This window comes from Dendrobates tinctorius, unplaced genomic scaffold (assembly GCF_039654945.1).
Source record: "Dendrobates tinctorius isolate UK_male_01 unplaced genomic scaffold, ASM3965494v1 ptg000211l, whole genome shotgun sequence".
In the NCBI taxonomy this organism is placed as follows: Eukaryota; Metazoa; Chordata; class Amphibia; order Anura; family Dendrobatidae; genus Dendrobates; species Dendrobates tinctorius.
Genome location: NW_027361878.1, coordinates 26,068,124 through 26,094,903, shown reverse-complemented (window position 1 = coordinate 26,094,903; position 26,780 = coordinate 26,068,124). Strand labels below are relative to the sequence as shown.

Here is a 26,780-nt window from a genome sequence, read left to right as displayed (position 1 = left end):
ACAAAAATCTGTAAAAGTAAGACAGATTCAACCACTTAAATAACACTCTGAGACTGTGCAGAAGAATCACGGACAAGTTTCCTTACTGGATGCCCCCACCACCTCTTCACTTATTTAGTAGTCTGATAATTTTCACTTTCCTCGTCAGCTTCTTTATGAGATCTGTGATTTTCACTCTGCTTTTACTGTTTCTTTCCTAGTGCACGAATGAGCCGGTGCTTTGTGTTGCTTTCAACCCTGTGGACAACTCTTACATTGTCACTGTAGGCAAGTCACATGTTCACTTCTGGAGCTGGAGTGGTGCTTCACTCACGAAGAAACAGGGGATTTTTGGGGTAAGTGCCTTAAATTGGTTTATTTTAACCTGGGATATCTAAAAAAACTGGACAGCCTGCCTGTCCATTTTTACCATCAGTGTGTCATCAGTGCACGGCCCATGTGTCTGTTTTTACCATCCGTGTGCCATCACTGTACGGCCCGTGTGTCCACTTTTATCAGTGTACTGCCATGTGTCCGTTTTCACCATCAGTGTGGCATGAGTGTACAGTAGGGTGACCGCAAAAAATCGATGTCGGAATTTTGTCCGTCTGGACCCCACAAAACGATTCCCCTTTCCAGATATTGAGATAGCCAAAACTTGAGCTCGATCAAACGACGTTAACCCGTGCCGCTCGTCGCTCAAAGTTTAAAAAAATCCAAATTGAGGTAATTTAAGATTTAGGTATTTTGCATAGTCTGTTAGACTATAAAGAATGTGACAACATTGCAGAAATAGCCCTGACCAAATTTTCGAACCATTTGTGGTATTTGAATGCAGAATTGGTGGGATTATCGTTTTTTGATCCCACCATTACAGAAAATGAAAAGTTGTTAATGGCTAATAAATTGCTCAGTAGCACAGATGAACCATCAGAGCACGCTAGGGTTGTAAATCCAAAAGTTAGGAAAGAAAAATTAAAAGAGGTAGGAAGTAACCGACTTTAACGACCTTCTGACAAAAGATGAAGAACAAAAGCAATATGTCCTGCAAGTTGTAAGCAAATTCCGAGCATTATATTCTGACGTTTCAAAAACTACTTTAACCAAAGCTCTAGAATAGATTAGATAACTATGTAAAATTATCAACTCATGTAGGTTAGCGTGCTCTGATGGTTCATCTGTGCTACTGAGCAATTTATTAGCCATTAACAACTTTTCATTGTCTGTAATGGTGGGATCAAAAAACGATAATCCCACCAACTCTGCATTCAAATACCACAAATGGTTCGAAAATTTGGTCAGGGCTATTTCTGCAATGTTGTTGTCACATTCTTTATAGTCTAACAGACTATGCAAAATACCTAAATCTTAAAATACCTCAATTTGGATTTTTTCAAACTTTGAGCGACGAGCGGCACGGGTTAACGTCGTTTGATCGAGCTCAAATTTTGGCTATCTCAATATCTGGAAAGGGGAATCGTTTTGTGGGGTCCAGACGAACAAGATTCTGACATTTTTTCCCCCCCATATGAGATCCGGTCACCCTAGTGTACAGCCTGTGTGTCTGTATTTGCCATCAGTGTACGGCCCGTGTGTCCGTTTTTACCATCCTTGTGCCATCAGTGTACGGCCGTGTGTCCGTTTTTACCATCCTTGTGCCATCAGTGTACGGCCGTGTGTCCGTTTTTACCATCCGTGTGCCATCAGTGTACGGCCCGTGTGTCCATTTTTACCATCCTTGTGCCATCAGTGTACAGCCGTGTGTCCGTTTTTACCATCCTTGTGCCATCAGTGTATGGCCGTGTGTCCGTTTTTACCATCCTTGTGCCATCAGTGTATGGCCGTGTGTCCGTTTTTACCATCCTTGTGCCATCAGTGTATGGCCGTGTGTCCGTTTTTACCATCCTTGTGCCATCAGTGTACGGCCTTGTGTCCGTTTTTACCATCCTTGTGCCATCAGTGTACGGCCGTGTGTCCGTTTTTACCATTCATGTTCCTTCAGTGTATGGCCGTGTGTCCATTTTTACCATCCTTGTGCCATCAGTGTATGGCCGTGTGTCCGTTTTTACCATTCATGTTCCTTCAGTGTATGGCCGTGTGTCCGTTTTTACCATCCATGTGCCATCAGTGTACGGCCCGTGTGTCCGTTTTTACCATCAGTGTTTTTCTGGTATGGCTACAGAAAGAAAAAGCGCCATTGCATGTGTGACTGTAGTCGCAATTCCTCAGGGCTGCTTCTGGAACTACCCATCCACGGCAGTCCGTTGCTTTCTAATGAAGGTCCGGAATCTAGGACCAAAATGTCAAATATAGCAATTGGATGGCTTAAATAAAAATTCTCCCGGCTGTACTGCTGACCTTCGAGTGACGAGTTTTTCTCTGTCTCGGACTGGATCCCTACTCAGGCACCGGATACTGTAACAGAGTGGTGTATAGTACTATCAGATAATGAAACAAATGAGAAAGCTTCTCTTATACATTGCACTGTATATGGGGACCGAACATTACTCGTTACTGGCCTGAAATTGGCCAATGTACATGGGCCATTAATCGCATATCTAGGGCTCATTTGGTTTGTAGATTCTGTGTGTCCTTATAGACGTCCACCCTTGCGTACGTCCTTCTCACGACTGGGATGTGCACACTTTTTTGATTGACGTGCTGTTACTTCTGCCACATCATTTCCTGTACAGTCTGTTGTTTTTTTTTTTTCCTGCCCCTTTTTATAGAAGTATAAAAAGCCTCGCTACGTGCAGTGCGTGCTGTTTGACCGAACCGGGGATGTCCTTACAGGAGACTCGGAGGGACAGATATTAACCTGGGCCAGAAGTGCCGCAGACACACGGACATTGGGCAAAGGTGCAAAGGGTGAGATATAACATAAGGAAATTATTTTAGGATTGTGTAATTTTTAGTGGTGTTAACTATTGTTACCTCTATGCGATGAAGATCAGTTGGACCTGACCGAAATATTTCCAATGCTCAGGACATTTTTTATTTCATTCTTCAAACTTGTACCAATTGTGCATCTTCAAGATCCTATCCCATGACGTAGTTGATGTAATAATATCAGCAAATAACTCCAATTAGAATTGTAGTATGGTTCTTCTGATTTGCTTTGTCGCTTACCCCATGTGCAGGGCATTCCAGTAGCTTGGGTATCCTAGGTTATGACCACTAACAACTAACTGTCACTATATGAGTGGTTGTAACCATGGATACCTAAGCTACTGGAATGCCCTGCACATGGGGTAAGCGACTTGGCAAATCAGAAGAACTATACTACATTTCTAATTGGAGGTATTTTCTATTATTATTACTACACCTATTACATTTTGGGATAGGATCTTGCAGATGGGAATATCCTTTAAGGTTATGGCCACCTCTGTCTTGTATACAACCAGTTACTCATCACATAGTTGAGAGTTTTCTTCTTTCTCCGCCTATGTCTTTTCCCACAGATACATATCAGATATCACGTCACACCCGTGCACATGATGGCAGCGTATCGTCTCTTATCGCTCTGCGAGGAGGTTACGTGCTCAGTTCAGGAGGAAAGGACAGGCGCTTGGTGTTATGGAGTGAGACCCTGAGCCAACTGAAGGAATACGAGGTAAGCAATTATGCAAAGAGGACGAAAAAATGTAATTTGGTGTCGCTTTTCTTCATCGTGTTTTCTACTCCATTTGTCGTTCAGATCCCTGAACAGTATGGGGCTGTACGATCCATTGCAGAGGGCATAGAGGGAGAACTGCTGGTCGGGACAACGAAGAACGCCCTTCTGAAGGGGTCTCTGGAACAGGGATTTGCACCCATCATACAGGTGTGTTTGCACCTACTGTCCAGCATGTTCGTTCAAGGGGTGGACATCTGGCAGTGGCCACAACCTTCATGAAAATCCGGGCATCTGTCCACTAGAGGGCCCCATTATAAAAAAAACAAACCTATACCATAGAGCATATTTTATTTAATTTATTTTTTTCTTTTTGCAATGGTCTGCTGTGAATAAATGGTATGCATACGGAGGCCAAAAGGATATTTTTTTGTCCTCTGTTTGGTGAATGGGAGCCTGTGGTACTGTTAACCTGTACAATGGGAAAACAGAGTGCATGAGTGTAATGTGCACTTACCCTGAGCAGAATTTGCCCCCCATAACAAGCAAGAGTGACCGTATACTGCACAGTATTTGCTTTTCTTTCTTTTTTTTTTTTTTTGTGGTGACCCCCTGTATACGAAAGTGCAGACTGTTGAATAAATGGTAAGCTGACGCACACTAGTCCCCTCTTTTTGCTGCTGTTTCATGAATGGGGGGGGCTTGTGGTCCACTGGGAAAACCTACTGCATGAACGCAATATGCACGTATCCATAACAAAATTTCCCCCCATAGAAAGTGGGCACGATCTGCTCTATCTGTTCAGAAAAAATACAGCAGCACGGTGGCTCAGTGGGTTAGCACTTTTGCTTTGCATCACTGGGGTCCTGGGTTCAAATCCCCCCCCCCCCCCCAAGGAATACATCTGCAAGGAGTCTGTATGTTCTCCCCGTGTTTGCGTGGGTTTCCCACCACAATCCAAAGACACACTGATAGGGAGTCTATATTGTGAGCCCCAATGGGGACAGTGCCGATAATGTCTGTAAAGCGCTGTTGAATTAATGGCGCTATATAAATTAGTAAAAATAAGTAAATAATGGAGGTTCATTTCACACTTATCTCCAAAGGCCTCATTCGCCCTTCAGTTATTTTCCAGGAAAAAAACAGGAACATATCCCAAGGGAAATGGAAATACCTTTTCAGATTTTTGTGAATGTTTGTGTTCCCTTCTTCTGTAATTCTTTCTCATAAGGAGAGAAAAAACTTAAAAGGAGAAAAGTAGTGAATGGAGACATCAATGCTAGTGTGAATAATGCTTTACTTTTAGTGATGAGCGAGCGTGCTGGGATAAGGTGTTATCTGAGCATGCTCAGGTGCCAACAGAGTGCCTTCGGTGTGCTTGAATAAAAAGTTTGAGTCCCCGTGGCTGCAAGTCTGCCAATAGAAATAAGAAGAAAAGCTTATGTGAGTCTTGTGGGCACTGCGTTATTGATGTTTCCTTCGTTGTGCCTGGAATATGAGATATACTGTAGATATATACATAAAGTATATGATGCACTCATGCATTCTGTTGCATGTCGCCTTGTTTTCTGCAGGGGCACACAGATGAATTGTGGGGTTTGGCTACACATCCATTTCAGAATATCTTTGTGACCTGTGGCCATGACAAGCAGTTGTGTATTTGGAATGGCAATGACCATACTCTGAATTGGGCATGCATATTGGAGGTGAGTCATAGAAATGTTACATTATGGTGCAATTACTGTATAAGGGGTTTTCTCGTATAAAGCCAATACCTGTCTATCCTCCCTATTAGGTCATATAAACATTGTAAAGGGGGGTCCCTTATACAGGGTTTTCTATGAATCAAAGCAGTGAAAGGGGTGAGCACCTTTACGTTACGTTCCCACATTGAGCTTTTGGTGATTTTTTTTTTATGCTGCATATTTTTAAAAAATGCAAATGACCTATTTTACTTAATGGGTACAGAAAATCTGCAAGATCAAAAACTCATGTAGGTGTGGATATGAGCTAAATCAAGTTCAGTAAGTGTTTAACAAAGTTCTCCATTATCACAATATTTAATTGGTGGAGATCCAGCACTGATCAACTGTTTGAGGGATCCGTGACTTTCGGCCTGTGTTATTCTGTTTACCTGCACTGCGCCTCTAGATGGCTTGTAGGTAAACAGCGCAGAACAGGCTGTGAGTACCTCTGCTCTCCCAAATAGCATTGAAAAGGCTGTGAGTAGCTCCGCCTTCCCAAATAGCGCAGAAAAGACTGAGTTCCTCCGCCCTCTCAAATAGCGCAGAAAAGACTGTGAATACATCCGCCCTCCAAAATAGCGCAAAAAAGACTGTGAGTTCCTCCGCCCTCCCAAATAGAGCAGAAAAGACTGAGTACCTCCGCCTTCCCACATAGCACAGAAAAGGCTGTGAGTTCCTCCGCCCTCCCAAATAGAGCAGAAAAGACTGAGTACCTCCGCCTTCCCACATACAGTAGCACAGAAAAGGCTGTGAGTTCCTCCGCCCTCCCAAATAGAGCAGAAAAGACTGAGTACCTCCGCCTTCCCAAATACAGCAGAAAAGGCTGTGAGTTCCTCCGCCTTCCCAAATACAGCAGAAAAGGCTGTGAGTACCTCCGCCTTCCCAAATACAGCAGAAAAGGCTGTGAGTACCTCCGCCTTCCCAAATACAGCAGAAAAGGCTGTGAGTACCTCCGCCTTCCCAAATACAGCAGAAAAGGCTGTGAGTACCTCCGCCTTCCCAAATACAGCAGAAAAGGCTGTGAGTACCTCCGCCTTCCCAAATACAGCAGAAAAGGCTGTGAGTACCTCCGCCTTCCCAAATACAGCAGAAAAGGCTGTGAGTACCTCCGCCTTCCCAAATACAGCAGAAAAGGCTGTGAGTACCTCCGCCTTCCCAAATACAGCAGAAAAGCCTGTGAGTACCTCCGCCTTCCCAAATAGAGCAGAAAAGGCTGTGAGTACCTCCGCCTTCCCAAATAGAGCAGAAAAGGCTGTGAGTACCTCCGCCTTCCCAAATACAGCAGAAAAGGCTGTGAGTACCTCCGCCTTCCCAAATACAGCAGAAAAGGCTGTGAGTACCTCCGCCTTCCCAAATACAGCAGAAAAGGCTGTGAGTACCTCCGCCTTCCCAAATAGAGCAGAAAAGGCTGTGAGTACCTCCGCCTTCCCAAATAGAGCAGAAAAGGCTGTGAGTACCTCCGCCTTCCCAAATAGAGCAGAAAAGGCTGTGAGTACCTCCGCTTTCCCAAATACAGCAGAAAAGGCTGAGTACCTGCGCCCTCCCACATAGCACAGAAAAGGCTGTGAGTACCTCCGCCCTCCCACATAGCACAGAAAAGGCTGTGAGTACCTTGCCTTCCCAAATAGAGCAGAAAAGGCTGTGAGTACCTCCGCCTTCCCAAATACAGCAGAAAAGGCTGTGAGTACCTCCGCCTTCCCAAATACAGCAGAAAAAGCTGTGAGTACCTCTGCCTTCCCAAATACAGCAGAAAAGGCTGTGAGTACCTCTGCCTTCCCAAATACAGCAGAAAAGGCTGTGAGTACCTCCGCCTTCCCAAATACAGCAGAACAGGCTGTGAGTACCTCCACCTTCCCAAATACAGCAGAAAAGGCTGTGAGTACCTCCGCTTTCCCAAATACAGCAGAAAAGGCTGTGAGTACCTCCGCTTTCCCAAATACAGCAGAAAAGGCTGAGTACCTCCGCCCTCCCACATAGCACAGAAAAGGCTGTGAGTACCTCCGCCCTCCCACATAGCACAGAAAAGGCTGTGAGTACCTTGCCTTCCCAAATAGAGCAGAAAAGGCTGTGAGTACCTCCGCCTTCCCAAATAGAGCAGAAAAGGCTGTGGGTACCTCCGCCTTCCCAAATACAGCAGAAAAAGCTGTGAGTACCTCTGCCTTCCCAAATACAGCAGAAAAGGCTGTGAGTACCTCTGCCTTCCCAAATACAGCAGAAAAGGCTGTGAGTACCTCTGCCTTCCCAAATACAGCAGAAAAGGCTGTGAGTACCTCTGCCTTCCCAAATACAGCAGAAAAGGCTGTGAGTACCTCTGCCTTCCCAAATACAGCAGAAAAGGCTGTGAGTACCTCCGCCTTCTCAAATACAGCAGAGAAGGCTGTGAGTACCTCCGCCTTCCTAAATACAGCAGAAAAGGCTGTGAGTACCTCCGCCTTCCCAAATAGAGCAGAAAAGGCTGTGAGTACCTCCACCTTCCCAAATAGAGCAGAAAAGGCTGTGAGTACCTCCGCTTTCCCAAATACAGCAGAAAAGGCTGTGGGTACCTCCGCCTTCCCAAATACAGCAGAAAAGGCTGTGAGTACCTCCGCCTTCCCAAATACAGCAGAAAAGGCTGTGAGTACCTCCGCCTTCCCAAATACAGCAGAGAAGGCTGTGTGAGTACCTCCGCCTTCCCAAATACAACAGAAAAGGCTGTGAGTACCTCCGCCTTCCTAAATAGAGCAGAAAAGGCTGTGAGTACCTCCTCCTTCCTAAATAGAGCAGAAAAGGCTGTGAGTACCTCCGCCTTCCCAAATACAGCAGAAAAGGCTGTGAGTACCTCCGCCTTCCCAAATACAGCAGAAAAGGCTGTGAGTACCTCCGCCTTCCCAAATACAGCAGAGAAGGCTGTGAGTACCTCCGCCTTCCCAAATACAGCAGAGAAGGCTGTGAGTACCTCCGCCTTCCCAAATACAGCAGAGAAGGCTGTGAGTACCTCCGCCTTCCCAAATACAGCAGAGAAGGCTGTGAGTACCTCCGCCTTCCCAAACAGTTGAGAGGTGCACCCCTACTGATCTGATATTCATGTCATATCCTGAGGGTAGGCCACCAGTATTGTGAACATGAAAAACCACTTCCAAGTTTTTCTCTGCTATAGGGTTGCTGAATGGAGTATAGGATTAGGTAATTTTATAGTCTTTTGGGAACAGTTTTTGTGTATATTTATGGCCCTACTGTGAAACAGTGCTTCTTACTCGTAGGATCCTGGTTTATGTGCAGATTTCCATCCCAATGGAAGAGAAGTTTGTGTGGGTCTAAGCACAGGAAAGTAAGAATAGACCTCTGTTTTGCAGTTCCTTCTTTCCTCCTCCATAACATCATCTTTTCACTCTTGCTTCTCTCCTTATAATTCCTACGAATATGTTCTACATGCTAGTAAGTGCACTGTCCTGCACTGACTTGCCGCTTTTCATACCCACATTGATTTGTGGCTCCTGTACCTCCTTTTTCACCTATGTTGCCATCACATATCCATTCTTTGCAGGTGGCTGGTCCTGGACCTGCAGTCCAGCAAAATCCTCTCAGTGCACTCTGATGGGAATGAGCAACTCTCTGTGGTCAGATACTCTCCAGGTGAGTAAAGACACAAGTGCCTATTTTTCAAGTTTCAAGGGAGAGTTTGGTGAGATAGCTGGAACCTCCAGACGTCAATTATCCCATGTGAATGGCCAGCCAAAGAGTCTACAACATGGGCAACCATTGACCACAGTTGTCTCCTGTTGCAATGATCTTCCTGAAATGTCCAACAACATTTTTCAATCTACTGATTTATATGTGATTTTAAAAATTGTGGTGTGGAAAGTATATTTTACCATAAAACACTTTGCTTACGGGCCTTTATACTTGTTCTGTCATCTTACATTCTGCATGGTTTTCATCATTCTGTCTTTCTCTCCAATAGATGGGAGTTTCCTGGCTGTTGGTTCCCATGATAATGTCATCTACATGTACAGCACGGGCCAGAGAGAACATAAGGATTATTCCCGCGACAGCTCTTTAGAAGAAAAATATAGCTCCCAAGAAGAAGGAGAAAACCCCGAAGGAGAAGGAGAGACCTTCGTGTGTGAGAGAGCGCAGCATTACACGCGATATGGAAAGTGCATGGTGAGTTCTCAACCTTCACTTTTCTGATCCATTGTTATCAATGCAAATTTGATATATCCATTGGCACTTATTTTAGAATTAAGTTAAAGCGGTCCCTCAATCCACGTTGGCCTCAGATTACAGTTGGGGACTACGAATTGGCCATAAGTATTAGTTGGGTGAGAGTCCGACAAAGGGCATCCTCACCGATCAACTATGGCCATCAGAAGCACCCTATATACAAAGCTCGAACACCATAGCTCCGTACACTGTGTAGTGAATGTCCGTGGATACTGCAGCTCAGCTACCATTCAAGTTAATGGGTGATAAACTGCAGTACTCGGCAGTTGTACACTTCTTCTCCTCTTCTTTATTTTTTTTATATAGTGCTAACATATTCCACAGCGCTTTACAGTTTGCACACATTTTCATCACTGTCCCCGATGGGGCTCACAATCTAAATTCCCTTTCAGTATGTCTTTGGAGTGTGGGAGGAAACTGGAGTACCCAGAGGAAACCCACGCAAACATGGGGAGAGCATACAAACTCCTTGCAGATGTTGTCCTTGGTGGGATTCGAACCCAGGACCCCAGTGCTGCAAGGCTGCAGTGCTATCCACTGAGCCACCGTGCTGCCCACAGCTACTTTTTTCCACTCCGTTCAATGTTTACAGCTGAGCGGATTTTGTCTGATCAGTTGGGGTCCCTAGTGTCAGAAAGAAACTAATATTGTAATTTGAGGCACTTCGATATCTAATACTGGTCACCACAGTATACAGATACTGTTAATTATCCTTTTATGTTAACCCCTTTACCACCAAGGGTGGTTTGCACGTTCATGACCGGGCCAATTTTTACAATTCTGACCACTGTCCCGAGGTGAGGGATAAAGATAGTCCCGCCAAACGCAACCTGCTGCAGTTTGGTTGCGCCGGTGCACCGTCAAAAAGGCGCATGCGCTGCCAAACGCATATTGCGCACGGCCTGCCCCCTCAGTGATAAAGATAGGGGACGCATGCAGCGTCATGCGCCGGTAGGTGGAGCTACCGGCGGAGGTGCGGCATGGGGCGGGGCTTAGCGGCGGCCATGCGCAGGCCGTCGCTGCGCTCATAAACGCTAGTGTGAAACTAGCCTAATAACTCTGAAACGCTTCCATGGATCCCGGTGATTCTGACATTGTTTTCTTGTGACATATTGTACTTCATGTTAGTGGTAAAATTTCATTCAAATAACTTGCGTTTATTTGTGAAAAAACGGAAATTTGGCGAACATTTTGAAAATTTTGCAATTTTCCAACTTTGAATTTTTATGCCCTTAAATCACAGAGATGCGGCACACAAAAAACTTAAGTAACATTTCCCACATGTTTACTTTACATCAGCACAATTTTGGAACCAAAATTTTTTTTGTTAGGAAGTTATAAGGGTTAAAAGCTGACCAGCGATTTCTCATTTTTGCAACACCATTTTATTTTTACGGACCACACCACATTTGAAGTCACTTTGAGGGGTCTATAATAATAGAAAATACCCAAAAGTGACACCATTCTAAAAACTGCACCCCTCAAGGTGCTCAAAACCACATTCAAGAAGTTTATTAACCCTTCAGGTGCGTCACAGGAATTTTTTGAATGTTTGAAAAAAAATGAACATTTAACTTTTTTTCACAAAAAAATTACTTCAGGTCCAATTTTTTTTATTTTACCAAGGGTAACAGGAGAAATTGGACTGCAAAAGTTATTGTGCAATTTCTCCTGAGTACGCTGATACCTGATATCTGGGGGGGGAACAACTGTTTCCGCGCATGGCAGAGCTCAGAAGGGAAGGAGCGCCGTTTGACTTTTTCAATGCAAAATTGGCTGAAATTCAGATCGAACGCCATGTCACGTTTGGAGAGCCCCTGATGTACCTAAACAGTGGAAACCCCCCACCACAAGTGACCCCATTTTGGAAACTAGAGCCCCAAGGAACTTATCTAGATATGTGGTGAGAACTTTGAACCCACAAGGGCTTGACAGAAGTTTATAACGTACAGCGGTTGTAATACTATTGTAGGAACTCGAGGATTCTGATAGCGTGGGGCAATGATCAGACAGAAGCGGGTTACTTTAGTGCAAGTAGTTTATTTTTATAACCGCAGTGACACCCAAAAACAATATGCTGATAACCTGAAATGAGACAAGTCCTAAAGCTATATAGCCATTCAGTAAAGTTCCTAAGACAGAGTTCTCATAAACATGTGATCCAAAGGTGAGTGTAACACTCAGGTGACGTGGCACAGTTCACAACGTAGTGATGCAGAGAGAGTCTAATTCAGGTATGTAGCAAGCACAGGGAAGTCCAGAACAAGTCTATAGGTAAATCCCAGACGAGCAAAAGCACAGGACAGTCCAAAAGCTGATTTACAAGTTGATCCCAGGAGCGGCGTGAACACAGGTGAGTCCAGGAACAGGTTCACATTAAAGCATACGGTTGGTGACAGTTCCGACTGCTCTCATTGGGGAGAGTGAAGGGTTAAGAACAACACATAGTTCAGGAACACAGTTCTTACCAGATAAAGTGAACCAAGGGTTAAGTTCCAAAGATGAGTGCAGCTTTCCCTACAGAGAACAGGGAATGTCCAGAGCCACAGCAGAAGCACACTAAGAAACAAACAGCACAGCTGAAGGAAGCAGAATACTACAGCAAGGAAGGCAGCACCTGAGCCGGGTTATATACAAATGAACAGGAAGTAGGGCACACAAGAACAGCAACCTCCATCTTGACAAAGGGCAAATTCATTCACAAGGTGATTTAGAAAACCCGGAATACTGACATTACTCCCCCCTAGAAACGGCCTCAGGACGATCCCGGACCAGGTTTGTCTGGGTATCTCCAATGAAACTGAGCAACCTTCAGGGGAGCATTGATGTTACTTACTGGTTCCCAGGAATCGTCTTCAGGAGAGTAACCCTGCCATCTAACTAGATACTGAAGTCGGTTTCGATGAAGTCTTGAATCAATAATGTCCTGGACCACAAATTGATCTTCGCCATTAACCAACACTGGTGGAGGAGGAGGTACGATACGTCCCTGAAACTTGTTAGGAGAAACCGGTTTTAATAAAGAAACATGAAATACTGGGTGTACCTTTAGAGTTCGTGGTAGCTTCAGCCGAAAAGCAACGGAGCTCACAATCCCGGTAATCTTGAATGGACCGATGAACTTCTGTCCCAGTTTCTGCGAAGGAACACCCAACCTTAGATTCTTGGTAGACAACCAAACCGAGTCTCCTACCTTATTACAAAGGTGCTGGTTTCCGGAACCTATCAGCCGACTTCTTGTAACGCTCCTGTGCTACAGTCAGGGAGTCCTTCAAAACTTCAAGATTACGTTGCCACAGCTCCACTCTGTCTTGAACCGCCGGTACCGAAGAGACAACCGGAGACCTAGGGAGAATATTTGGATGATATCCCAGATTGGCAAAAAAAGGAGTTACCTTCGTGGAACTGTTCTGTGAGTTGTTGTACGAAAACTCCGCTAAAGGAAGTAACTTCAGCCAGTCATCCTGCAAATGACTGACGTAGCAGCATAGATATTGCTCCAAGGTTTGATTGGTACGTTCGGTCTGCCCGTTGGTCTGAGGATGGTATGCAGAAGACAAGCAAACATTAATGTGGAGCGCAGAGCAAAATTCTTTCCAAAACCTAGAGGTAAACTGTATTCCCCTGTCAGAGATGATCTCATCTGGTACCCCATGCAGCCGGAAAACGTTTTGGATAACCAGATCCACTGTCTCTGTAGCTGAGGGGAGACCGATACAAGGAATAAAATGGGCCGCCTTCGTTAAATGGTCCACTACCACCAAAATAGTGTTTTTACTGCCAGAGGTGGGTAACTCCACAATAAAGTCCATCGAAATAGACCCCCAAGGGCGAGATGGTACGGGTAGTGGTTTGAGAAGACCAGTAAGTGAAACACTAGGAACTTTGTACTGGGCACAAACCTCACAAGAGCGGACATATTCATTCACATCTTTTAAGCATGTAGGCCACCAGAAAAAACGACTTAAAAATTCCTGAGTCTTCTGTACCCCCCTATGACCAGCCAATACGGAGTCATGGACCAATTTGAGGATTCGAAGTCTCACAGCCTCTGGGACGTAAATACGTCGATCTCTAAGGCACACACCATTCTGAAAGACAAGATTCACGTTGTCAGGTGGAGCAGCAAGAAATACATCACCGTCATAGGCCAGCTTGATCTCCTCCCACAAGTCCCGGTCCTGGAGCACTCCTATGAAATTGGCATCAGACAAGATGGTCTTAGATGGGGTCCCAGGCACGGAGTCCACCGTGTGGATTCGGGATAATGCATCGACCTTCCCATTACGTGAACCTGGGCGGTACGAGATAATAAAATCAAACTGGTTCAAGAACAAACTCCACCTAGCATGTCGAGGAGAAAGACACCTGGCGGATTTAAGAAATTCCAAATTACGATGATCTGTAAGCACTACTACTTGTTGAGTAGCTCCCTGCAAATGGTGTCTCCATTCTTTAAAGGTGGAAATGATTGCCAAAAGTTCCTTATCTGCAATGTCATAATTTAGTTCAGCAGAAGATAACCTGCGCGAAAAGAAGGCACACGGGTGCAGCAAACCTTTGTCTCCGGTTTGTTGTGAGAGGATAGCTCCCAGTGCACAGTCAGAAGCGTCCACCTCCACGATGAAAGGCAGTGCAGGATCCGGATGCATTAATATCGGAGCCGTGTAAAACAAACCTTGAGGCGGTCAAAGGCTTCCTGGGCTTGCGAAGACCATACAAACTTCTTCCCCTTCTTAGTAAGGTGAGTGATGGGACGGACAATTTCCGAAAAATTCCGGATAAAACTTCTATAAAAATTAGCAAAACCAATAAATCGATGTACCTCTTTTGATGTTTCCTGGTACCGGCCAGTCTATGATCGCCTGGATCTTGCTGGATTGCATGTTCTATCCCTGGGGAGAAATAATATAGCCCAGAAATTGAATTTCGGAGCAATGAAACTCACGTTTTTCTAGTTTAATGTAAAAATGATTATCACTTAAGCGTCTGTGCACGGTCTTGACATGTTCCTGATGTTCCTGTAGAGAATCAGAGAAAATTAAGATGTCATCCAGGTAAATTACCACATAATGGTCCAATAAATCCCTGAAGATATCATTGGCTAAGTGTTGAAAAGCAGCAGGAGCGTTACACAGTCCGAATGGCATCACTAAATATTAAAAATGTCCATACCGGCATCTAAAAGCCGTCTTCCATTCGTATCCGGGACGTATACGGAGTAAATTATATGCCCCACGAAGGTCTAATTTGGTAAACACCTTGGCTTGACGAACTCTTTACAACATTTCAGGAATTGGGGGCAACGGGTACCTGTTACGAATGGTTACCTTATTTAGCTCCCGGTAGTCAATGCAAGGTCTTAGAGTCCCATCTTTCTTCTTTACAAAGAATATGGGGTTCCCGCTGGTGAAAAGGATGGTCGGATAAACCCCTTTGGCTAGGTTTTCATCTATATACTCTCGTAATGTTTTTAGTTCTGGAGCTGCCAGCGGGTAAACATGGCCGAAAGGGATCGCTGCCCCTGGAAGCAATTCTATGGGGCAGTCATATGGTCTATGTGGTGGGAGTTGGTCTGCCTTCCTTTTGTCACAAACATCCGCGAATTCCTGGTTAACCAGAGGGAGAGTAGGTACCTGTATTGCCTCTTCCACGTCCCGGGTAACTGGAACCGTGACCGTTGGACAGATGGTAGGACTACCCTTCGAGGGGAAGGATATCTCCTTGGTTTCCCAATTGATGTTTGGATTTTGCGACCGTAGCCAGGGAATTCCTAAAATTATAGGAAAATGAGGAGAAGATAGTAGCATAAATGAAAGGGTTTCCTGATGGTCTGGTTCCATCTTACATTCCAGGATCACCGTTTCCCGGTCTACTGGTCCAGAAGTTGATGGAGAACCATCCACCGTTTCCATGGTGACTGGCGAAGCTCTTAGTTGTGTCCTTATACCATGTTTCCTGGCAAAAGAAGAATCCATGAAATTCCCACCTGCTCCAGAGTCTATCATGGCAGAACTTGGTATCCACTGACCTTCCCACAGAATCTGAATAGGAAGAGAACAATGTGAATATTTTTCCCCTTGATCTTTAGGGGAAGTCGACATCAATGTTGGGGGAAACACAGCGTCTAGGTGTAGACTGGTCTCCGAAACCTCAGACTCAGCGTCCGTATTGTCATAATCCCCTACTGCCGCAAACACCTTGTTAGGTCGCCTGGGACATTTGGGACAATTAATGAGGAAATGGTCTGATTGACCGCAATAAAAACATAATCGTTCACGGAAACGGTATTCCCAGCGTTCATTATTCTCACGTCTTTGTAGCGAGTCCACTTGCATAGGCACCTCCTCAGTCTCCCGCGGGTTTTTGCCTGTAGTTTCTCTAGATGGAAGAGAAAAATTAGCAATGCGATTTAAAGCTGCCCATTTCTCTTGTCTGCGTTCAGTTAGGCGAATGTCAATACGCACACAGTGTTGTAAAAACAACTCTAACTCCTGTGGGGATTCGGAACGAGCTAGCTCATCCTTCATTGCACTGGATAAACCTTTCCTAAAAATTGGCAATAAAGCATTGTTGTCCCAGTTGGTATCCACCACTAGCCTTTTAAATTCGGTAACATATTCTATGACTGAGCTCTTCCCCTGGCGTAATGACAGCAGGGCAGATTCAGCAGTGGCACGGCGGTTGGGATTGTTGAACATTTGCGCCATAGTTGTCAGAAAATCATCCAAATTATTTAGACGGGTATCATGACTTTCACCATAGGATTTGCCCAAGCCAAAGCCCGTGATGTCACCAACATAATAATACATAAAACCTTAGATCTATCAGACCGGTAGTAAGAGGCATGTACATCAAAAAATAATATGCATTGATTAACAAACCCACGAAATTGACTTCGGTCACCATTAAACCGGAATGGGGGCAACTTGGGCATACTGGGGGACGGTATATTCTCAGTGGGTAACGCCTCCTGGACTTCCGTCCTGGTACGTAGATCTTGAAGAGCCTGTCCAAACACCTGTGCATTGTGGTCCAACCGGGACTCTGAGCTTATTTTGTATAGCCCCCACCTCCTGCTGCAAGGAGTTAATCATAGAAAACATCTTATCTGCTTGTGACTGTGACATTGCCCCAACAGAATCCTCTTTAAGGCTGGAGTATCCTGTAATACTATTGTAGGAACTCGAGGATTCTGATAGCGTGGGGCAATGATCAGACAGAAGCGGGTTACTTTAGTGCAAATAGTGTATTTTTATAACAGCAGTGACACCCAAAAACAGTATGCTGATAACCTGAAATGACAAGTCCTAAAGCTATATAGCCATTCAGTAAAGTTCCTAAGACAGAGTCCTCATAAACATGTGATCCAAAGGTGAGTGTAACACTCAGGTGACGTGGAACAGTTCACAACGTAGTGATGCAGAGAGAGTCCAATCCAGGTATGTAGCAAGCACAGGGAAGTCCAGAACAAGTCTATAGGTAAATCCCAGACGAGCAAAAGCACAGGACAGTCCAAAAGCTGATTTACAAGTTGATCCCAGGAGCGGCGTGAACACAGGTGAGTCCAGGAACAGGTTCACATTAAAGCATACGGTTGGTGACAGTTCCGACTGCTCTCATTGGGGAGAGTGAAGGGTTAAGAACAACACATAGTTCAGGAACACAGTTCTTACCAGATAAAGTGAACCAAGGGTTAAGTTCCAAAGATGAGTGCAGCTTTCCCTACAGAGAACAGGGAATGTCCAGAGCCACAGCAGAAGCACACTAAGAAACAAACAGCACAGCTGAAGGAAGCAGAATACTCCAGCAAGGAAGGCAGCACCTGAGCCGGGTTTTATACAAATGAACAGGAAGTAGGGCACACAAGAACAGCAACCTCCATCTTGACAAAGGGCAAATTCATTCACAAGGTGATTTAGAAAACCCGGAATACTGACAGCGGTACAATTAAAAAATCATATTTTTTCCACAAAAATGATGTTTTCACCCCCAATTTTTACTTTCCCAAGGGTAACAGGACCCTAAAAGATATATTGTGCAATTTGTCCTGAGTACGCCGATACCCCACATGTGGGGGTAAACCACTATTTGGGCGCATGGCAGAGCTCGGAAGGGAAGCAGCGCCATTTGACTTTTTTGGCTGGAATTGGGATTGGACTCCATGCTGCGTTTGGAAGGCCCCTAATGTGTCTAAACAGTGGAAACCCCCCACAAATGACACCATTTTGGAAACTAAACCCCCCAAAGAACTTATCTAGATGTGTGGTGAGAGCAGTTTGAAACCCCAAGGGTTTCACAGAAGTTTATAACGCCCGGGAGTGAAACAAAAAAAATCATATTTTTTCCACAAGCATGATCTTTTAGTCCACAATTTATTTATTTTCCCAAAGGTAACAGGAGAAATTGGTCCCCAAAAGTTGTTGACCAAATTGTCTTGAGTACGCTGATACCCCATATGTGGGAGAAAACTACTGTATGGGCACACGTCGGGGCTCGGAAGGGAAGTAGTGACGTTTTGGAATGCAGACTCTGATGGAATGGTCTGCGGGTGTCATGTTGCCTTTGGAGAGCCCCTGATGTGTCTAAACTGTTGAAACTCCCCACAAGTGACCCCATTTTGGAAACTAGACCCCCCCCCTACGGAACTTATCTAGATGTGTGGTGAGCACTTTGAACCCCAAAGTGCTTCACAGAAATTTATAACAACCGGACGTGAAAATTAAAAAAATCATATTTTTTTTCCACAAAAATGATATTTTTGCCCCCAATTTTTTTATTTTCCTAAGGGTAACAGGAGAAATTGGACCCCAAAAGTTGCAATTTGTCCTGAGTATGCTGATGCCCCATATGTGGGGGTAAAACACTGTTTGGGCGCATGGCAGAGCTTGGAAGGGAAGGAGCACCATTTGACTTTTTCAACGCAGAATTGGCTGGAACTGAGATCAGACGCCATGTTGTGTTTGGAGAGCACCTGATGTGCGCAAATAGTGGAACCCCCCAATTCTAACTCCAACCCTAACCCCAACACACCCCTAACCCTAATCTCAGCCCTAACCCTAACCCTAGCCCTAACCCTAATGGGAAAATGGAAATAAATACATTTTTTTAATTTTATTATTTTTCCCTAACTAAGGGGGTGATAACGGGGGGTTTGATTTACTATTTATGGCGGTTTTTATGTTTGGCAGCTGTCACACGCTATAAGACGCTTTTTATTGTAAAAATAGTTTTTGCATCACCACATTTTGAGAGCTATAATTTTTCCATATTTTGACCCACCGAGTCATATGAGGTCTTATTATTTGCGGGATGAGTTGGTGTTTTTATTGGTACCATTCTCGGGCACGTGACATTTTTTGATCGCTTTTTATTCTGATTTTTGGGATGCAAAATGAACAAAAACCAGCATTTCATGAATTTCTTTTGGGGTGTGCGTTTACACCATTCCGCGTGCGGTAAAATTGATAAAGCGGATTTATTCTTCGGGTCAGTACGATTACAGCGATAACTCATTTATGTCATTTTTTATGTTTTGGCGGTTTTATGCAATGAAAACAATTTTATATAAAAAAATTATTTTTGCATCACTTTATTCTGCGAGCTATAACTTTTTATTTTTTTGCTGATGACGCTGTGTGGCAGCTCGTTTTTTGCAGGACAAGATGACGTTTTCAGCGGTACCATGGATATTTATATCCGTCTTTTTGATCGCGCGTTATTGCACTTTTTGTTCGGCAGTATGATAATAAATCATTATTTTTGCTTTGTTTTTTATGTTTATTTTTTAAGGGGTTCGCTAAAGGGGTTAACTAATGGGACAGTTTTATAGGGTGGGTCGTTACGGACGCGGCGATACTAAATATGTGTACTTTTATTGTTTTTTGTTTTTTTTTTACAAAAAAATAAATTCATTAGGGAATTTTTTTTTTTGTTTATTTAGCGTTTTTTTTTTTTTTTATAAATTAATTTTACACTTTTTTTTTAACTTTATTACACTGTCCCAGGGGGACATCACTGTCATGTGTGAGATCGCTGATCTGTCATATCACAGATCGCTGTGACAGATCAGCGATCTCACACCGGCGCTGCACAGGCTTCCTCATGCCTGCACTCTGCGGGCAGTGAGGAAGCTGGCTCCCTGCAGGCCCCCGAAGGTCCCCGCCGCCATATTGGATCCAGGGACCTGCTGGGAAGGGGTCCCCCGCAGATCGCGCTGCTGCGGGGGTCTCAGGGAAGCACGGAGGGAGCCCCCTCCCTGCCGATGCTTCCCTAAACCCCCGGTACACTGTGATCGTGTTTGATCACAGTGTGCCAGGGGTTAAATTGCCGGGGGCGGTCACGGACCGCCCCTGACACATAGTGCCGGGCGTCTGCTGTGATAATCAGCTGACACCCGGCCGCGATCAGCGGCGCTTCCCCCGTGAGCGCCGCTGATTGCTATGACATACTATTCTGTCCATGGGCATAGGGGCCCGGGTCCCATGGACGGGATAGTACGTCAGATGTCAGGAAGGGGTTAAAGTACCATAGTAAAGCCACCAATAAAATTAATACGGTAAATGGAACTTGGTTTTCATCTTCTCACTACAGGGGCACTCCAGCTTTATAACCCATTTGGATTGGTCAAAAGATGGAAATTATATCATGTCAAACTCTGGAGACTATGAGATCCTATACTGTGAGTATTGAGAGCGGAAACACATTTTTGAATCTTACAATTAATTTAGATTTTATTTTTAAGGTAATGCTTAGTAATTAATGAGAATGAATCATTTATTTATTTAACTTTTCTATATTTCTTATATCCAATCATTCACTCATGTTACCTGCATCTTAACAACATCTCCAGAATCTGACCTTTTCTCACCTTCGAAACTGCAAAAACTCTTACTGTCACTGTTATTCATTCTTGAGTGGACTAATGCAACATTCTACTGATCCACCTCCCTATAACCAAACTCTCTTCTCCCCAATCCGTCCTGAATGCGGCATCCAGGGTCGGATTTTTTTCCTATTCAAATTTTTATCTAATATATAATTACCTTGTAATGTCTTCACATCCTGTTCCGTCCAGATGTGTCCGTATCCCAGAATTCCAAGCGGAGGAAGTTCACAGACCGCCATATTGGGACACCCAAGTGATGGGTGTCTTAATATGGAAACTGCTGGTGGTACCAGCCTCTTGCGCGGTACCACCAGCGGAACACCGTCGCACCACACACACCTACCCACACACTTACACACTGTATACGTCGTACTCACCACACACACACACTGTATATGCCATACGCACCACACACTGTACACGACGTACGCAGCCTCTTGCGCGGTACCACCAGCGGAACACCGTCGCGAACTTGCCGGGGTCAGCCGAATGGTTCACTGACCGCTGCCATCTTTGTACACGAAGAGCGCATGCGCAGTTTTAATGTGACCGCCGCTATCTGTCTGCACAAAGATGGCGGAGGTCTGATTTACTGCGCCTGTGTGAATTCCACGCAGGCGCAGAGAATCATTCGGCTGATCCCGGCGGCAGATGCACAACATGTCTACAAGCAGAGGAAGCCAGTCACATTAAAGGGGTTTTCCCACGATTGAAAGTTAATTTTAAAAATTGTCTGTGTGTGACCGTGTACAGAGCATACCACATCTCCTGGGGAGGGGAGGAAGCAAAAGACAATACTGACATTACAGCGGGTGATCGCAGAGGATTCATTCTGTGAGGTAAAATATTTCACTGACTTTTTAAACAATATTTTACCTCACAAAATGAATCCTTTGTGATCCCCTGCTGTAATGTCAGTGTTTTCTTTTGTTTCCCCCCCGCCCGAGAGCTGTGGTATGCTCCGTACAAGGTCAGAGACAGACAATTTTTAAAATGAACTTTCGTTCGTTGGAAAACCCCTTTAAAAGCAAATATCAACGCCAACATCAAAATAATACCAAGAATATACCATCAAAGAAAAGGACGGCTATCCAAGTTACCGCAGAAACTTGACAAGGGGATAGCACATGGGGTAGACAGGTCAAAGAAGAGAGCACAGACGACCACCCTCCTGATGCGATAGCATCGGGCCCCCATCTAGTTGTTTTATAATACACATATCAGGAACACCGTTAATGATAGAACTCCGGTCAGTACACGTGTCCAGTAGGATGCTAGGCAGGCGGAGCTCGCAGCTCACCGAGAGATTGCCGGGATGGAGCGTGACCACCGGCGTGCAGGACCTGCGCCATGTGACCGCAGAGGGAGGGAGGAACCGGGGCGGAACCAGCCACAGAACTCCTGAAGGAGGTAGCAGAGAGCTGTGGGGACTGGCAGGACTGCAGAGAGAGGTCAGGAGAGCCGAGGTCAATACTGGGAGGACAACAAGGTACAAGTGCGAGATACAGAAGAGGGGCCAGATTCAAGCCAAATGTCAGAAACCGTGGAGTGCAACTTGGGTATCAGGTGAACAGGCAAAACGTGCAGTCAAAATGGAGCAGAAGTCAGAAACCAGGCAAACCAACAGGCGGTACCAAATCAACAGACAGATGCCAAACGGGGAAACAGACCGTGTCAATAACAGGAGATCATACGAAAAGCATGCACAAGGCACAAGCACACGGGGGTCAACTAACTCAGCCGAGGGCAGAAGTATAACTGACAAGGAATGGAGCCCAACTGAGGCTATTTAAAGCCCTCCCATAGCCAGAGAGAGGCCAACAGCATTAACCCCTGACGCACCAGCCAACAACTTGCCAAACAAACCATGACAACACAACAAAAGCAAACATATCAACAGGTTCAAAAGCAGGGCCGGACTGGGACTAAAATTCAGCCCTGGCATTTGAAGTTACACAGGCCCACTAGTCACATGGCGACTATATAATATCTTTGTACACTTGTAGGTTACAAGAAGTGAGAGAAGATTAACACGACTATACTTTATAGCATGTAGTCACAGCTGTGCCCAGTATTTCAGCTCAGTCCTATTTATTGCTTTTAGTTGCAGTACTCCTCCCAAAGCTCTGTCCCCTTTTGTACGCACGGTGACAGAATTCCTGGCAGAACTGCTATCCATTGGGCAACCAGACTCCCTGGTCATAGCCGCCCCTATCATACCTCCCAAGTTTTGAAGAAGGGAAAGAGGGACAAAGACTGCGGCGCGCGCAGCGTGCCGCTGCAAATTTTAGGCCACGCCCCGGCCACATCCATTTTGCAACCAGTCACACCCATGTCCACGCCCAACCGCACCCATTTAGCACTGCTGATCACATTGACTGGTACTGAGGGCACAGAGGCTGGCATTATGGGCACATTTGCTGGTACTGTGGGCACACTGACTGGTACTAAGGAAGAGAGAATACAGAGAGAGAGAAAAAAGAAAACAGAGAGAGAGAAAGAAGTAAAGAAAAGAAAGAACAGAGAGAAAGAAAGAGAGGAAAGAAAAAGAAAGAACAGAGAGAGAGAAAGAAAATGAGGGAAAGACAGAACAGAGAATGAGAAAGAAAGATTCTATAGCAGCCCAGCTCCCATTGTAGTGCTCACCTGAGCCTCCCGATGCAGGACATATCATGATTCGCTCACATGGCTGGCATCCCCGATTCCAAGGCGATCCTGCTGTCTGCGCTGTCGGAGGAGGACATGGTGATGGATCTGAAGCATTCCTAGTTCCGTCACAATTTCCCCATGAAATTGTCTCATTTCCGGTCAGCTTCCAGCACATCACTTCCGGTGGAACGTCATGTGTGAGTTTTAAAATGCTCCTCGGGGCTCCGCCGTGTACTCCTGTGTCCGTGGGAAAAGCCCGCTTTGTATGCTTCGTACACACTTGGCTCCGCTCCGTACATCCCGTACACACACTGCTCCTCTCGGTACTCCTCGTACACACACGGCTCCTCTCCGTACACCTCGTACACACACGGCTCCTCTCCGTACACCTCGTACACACACGGCTCCTCTCCGTACACCTCGTACACACACGGCTCCTCTCCGTACACCTCGTACACACACGGCTCCTCTCCGTACACCTCGTACACATGCGGCTCCTCTCCGTACACCTCGTACACACGCGACTCCGTTCCGTACACCTCATACACACACGGCTCCTCTCTGTACACCTCATACACATCCGGCTCCGCTCCGTACACCTCGTACACACACGGCTCCGCTCCGTACACCTCGTACACGCGGCTCCGCTCCGTACACCTCATACACACACGGCTCCACTCCGTACACCTCGTACACATCCGGCTCCGCTCCGTACACCTCGTACACGTAGCTCTGCTCCGTACACCTCGTACACATCCTGCTCCGCTCCGTACACCTCGTACACATCCTGCTCCGCTCCGTACACCTCGTACACATCCGGCTCCGCTCCGTACACCTCGTACACATCCGGCTCCGCTCCGTACACCTCGTACACATCCGGCTCCGCTCCGTACACCTCGTACACATCCGGCTCCGCTCCGTACACCTCGTACACATCCGGCTCCGCTCCGTACACCTCGTACACATCCGGCTCCGCTCCGTACACCTCGTACACATCCGGCTCCGCTCCGTACACCTCGTACACATCCGGCTCCGCTCCGTACACCTCGTACACATCCGGCTCCGCTCCGTACACCTCGTACACATCCGGCTCCGCTCCGTACACCTCGTACACATCCGGCTCCGCTCCGTACACCTCGTACACATCCGGCTCCGCTCCGTACACCTCGTACACATCCGGCTCCGCTCCGTACACCTCGTACACATCCGGCTCCGCTCCGTACACCTCGTACACATCCGGCTCCGCTCCGTACACCTCGTACACATCCGGCTCCGCTCCGTACACATCCGGCTCCGCTCCGTACACATCCGGCTCCGCTCCGTACACATCCGGCTCCGCTCCGTACACATCCGGCTCCGCTCCGTACACCTCGTACACAGCTCTGCTACATCTACCCTGTAAACCCCTCCTGACCCCACACATACTTACCTCATCCAGCACCATGACAACCAGCACAGCAGAGTCCTGCAGACACCAAGAGGCAGGGCTGTGCGCACAAGACCTGTGATGAGGTCACAGGAGGGGCGGAGTCAGGGGTCTAGACAGACTCCTGATCATGTGACCCCTGACTCCTCCCCTCCTGTGACCTCATCACAGGTCCTGTGTACAGAGAAGAGAGCAGGCAAGCGACGCTGTGAGTGGCTGCGGGTAGGGGGGAGGAAGGTCTCATGCTAGGGCGAGAATGGGGTACGTTGGGGGGGCGTGGCGGCTTATCTCCCTGCAGTGAGGGATAGAAAAATCCCAGGAGGTTTGGAAACTATAACCGCTGTGCCCGCAGAGAGGGCCGGCAGCAGGAACAACAGCCAGGCCAGTGGCCGCATCAGCTGGCAAGCGGCCAGATGAGCGGGTGCTGCCGCCCGCAGACCACATGACAGCGGCCCAGCAGGAAAATGCCCGGTTGTGCATATTACCAATCCGGGCCTGTTCAAAAGAACACATCATAGGTATAGTAACTACTGAAAAAGAGAATTTTGTAGTAACATGAAAACAAACAAACATCTCTGTACGGTATCAACAGTAGTTTGCAAAAGACAATTGACAATCTGTTAAACTAAATAACAAGAAGGAGAAGAGAAAAGAGAAGAAATGTTTATAGGGACCATGAGGACAAATCACTAAGGCAGATGGAGCATGAACTATGATACCGGCATATCAAATGTCGTAAGAGGATAAGATAGCAATTATCTTAGCATATTTTGGTACATCGATGAGGATAAGGATTCCCAATGATACCATTTTGCAGCCACTTGTCTATGGGCTATCAGGGATTCCATTCGGTGAACTCTAGCCACCTCCCCAAACCATTCCTCTAGTTAACGCGGGTCTAAGGACTTCCAGTGTCGTGAAATTACCACCTTAGCAGCCTGAAGAAGGTGCCTCAATAAAGATTTCTTAAAAGCATTCTTAGGCATGGGAAACATAAATTGTTATGATGAGTCACCGAAGGAGGAAAAAACAAAATACCAGCTAAGTCCAGAAAAACAAGAGAGGTTGGCAGCTATCGGATTGCAGACCCCTGAACCTATCCACAACAACTAGCAGTAGCCGTGGGGGGTTCCTACGGTGCCCTAGACCCCTCGATCACAGCCGGAGAACTATATAGCCTAAAGACAGAAAGGGGAAAAACTAAACTCCCCCAGAGCAGACCCCAAAGCAATAGGCAGCCCCCAACATATAATGACGGTGAAGCAAGATGAAAACACTAACACAGATAGAAAGATAGCTTGGGCCCCATCATTTGCTCAACCTAACTACATAGGACAGGATAGGAAAGCTGCTGTCTGCCATCCGCAAAAACCCTATCAAAATGAGCCAACCGACTGATAGGAAAAACAGGCCCTGAAGTCGCTAGGCTTCAAAAGACTATATCAGCACTCAGGTATATTCTGAAGACAGAGCAAAATATCAACAGATCAGAGACAAAAATGGAATTCAGCTCACCCCCGGCCGGGGATGGCAGAACTCCCAAAAAACAAGGCAAAACAAAAACAAAACTGATGAGTACAAAGCAGAGCAGAAAAACTTAGCTTTGAGATGCAGGAATCAGACTGGTCTCCAAGAATCCAGCAGGAAAATCACCAGCCAGGAAGAAGGGCGTCGGCAGCCTTATATCCAGTCCTCAATTCCAGCCACCCAGTCATCATCTAGCTGCCCAGGTGTTTGGTAATCAGTCTCACTACCTTCCTTCACTAGAGGAGGGAGTTCATCAGACCTCAATGGTGAAGGGAAAAATGAACTCACAACAGTACCTCCCCCTTGAGGAGGGGTCACCGAACCCTCATCCATGCCACCAGGGCGATCCGGGTGAGCCCGATGAAAGGCACGCACCAATCTTTCGGCATGAATATCAGAGGCAGAGACCCAGGAATTATCCTCCTGACCATAACCCTTCCACTTAACCAAATACTGGAGTCTCCGTCTAGCCAGACGGGAATCCAGTATCTTCTCTACCTCATATTCCATGTTACCTTCAACCAATATAGGGTCAGGAGGTGCCACCACAGGAACTACTGGTTCAACAAACCACTTCAACAAGGACTTATGAAACACATTATGAATTTTAAATGTGACAGGAAGAGCCAACCGAAAAGAGACCGGATTAATAATCTCCAAAATCTTGTAAGGTCCAATAAATCTAGGCTTAAACTTAGGAGAAGCCACCTTCATAGCGATATTTTTTGATGACAACCAAACCATATCACC

General features: G+C 46.0%; 1 protein-coding gene across 1 annotated transcript in view; it reads left to right on the top strand.

The window, feature by feature from the left end:
- EML3 (EMAP like 3) overlaps window positions 1-26,780 on the top strand; it is an 87,817-nt gene that overhangs the window by 43,019 nt on the left and 18,018 nt on the right. The window contains exons 12-20 of the mRNA XM_073554656.1: window positions 201-335; window positions 2,709-2,847; window positions 3,441-3,592; window positions 3,677-3,802; window positions 5,167-5,298; window positions 8,577-8,644; window positions 8,861-8,949; window positions 9,278-9,480; window positions 20,134-20,221. Coding sequence (XP_073410757.1) covers window positions 201-335; window positions 2,709-2,847; window positions 3,441-3,592; window positions 3,677-3,802; window positions 5,167-5,298; window positions 8,577-8,644; window positions 8,861-8,949; window positions 9,278-9,480; window positions 20,134-20,221 — 1,132 coding nt within the window. The remainder of the gene's footprint in view (window positions 1-200; window positions 336-2,708; window positions 2,848-3,440; window positions 3,593-3,676; window positions 3,803-5,166; window positions 5,299-8,576; window positions 8,645-8,860; window positions 8,950-9,277; window positions 9,481-20,133; window positions 20,222-26,780) is intronic.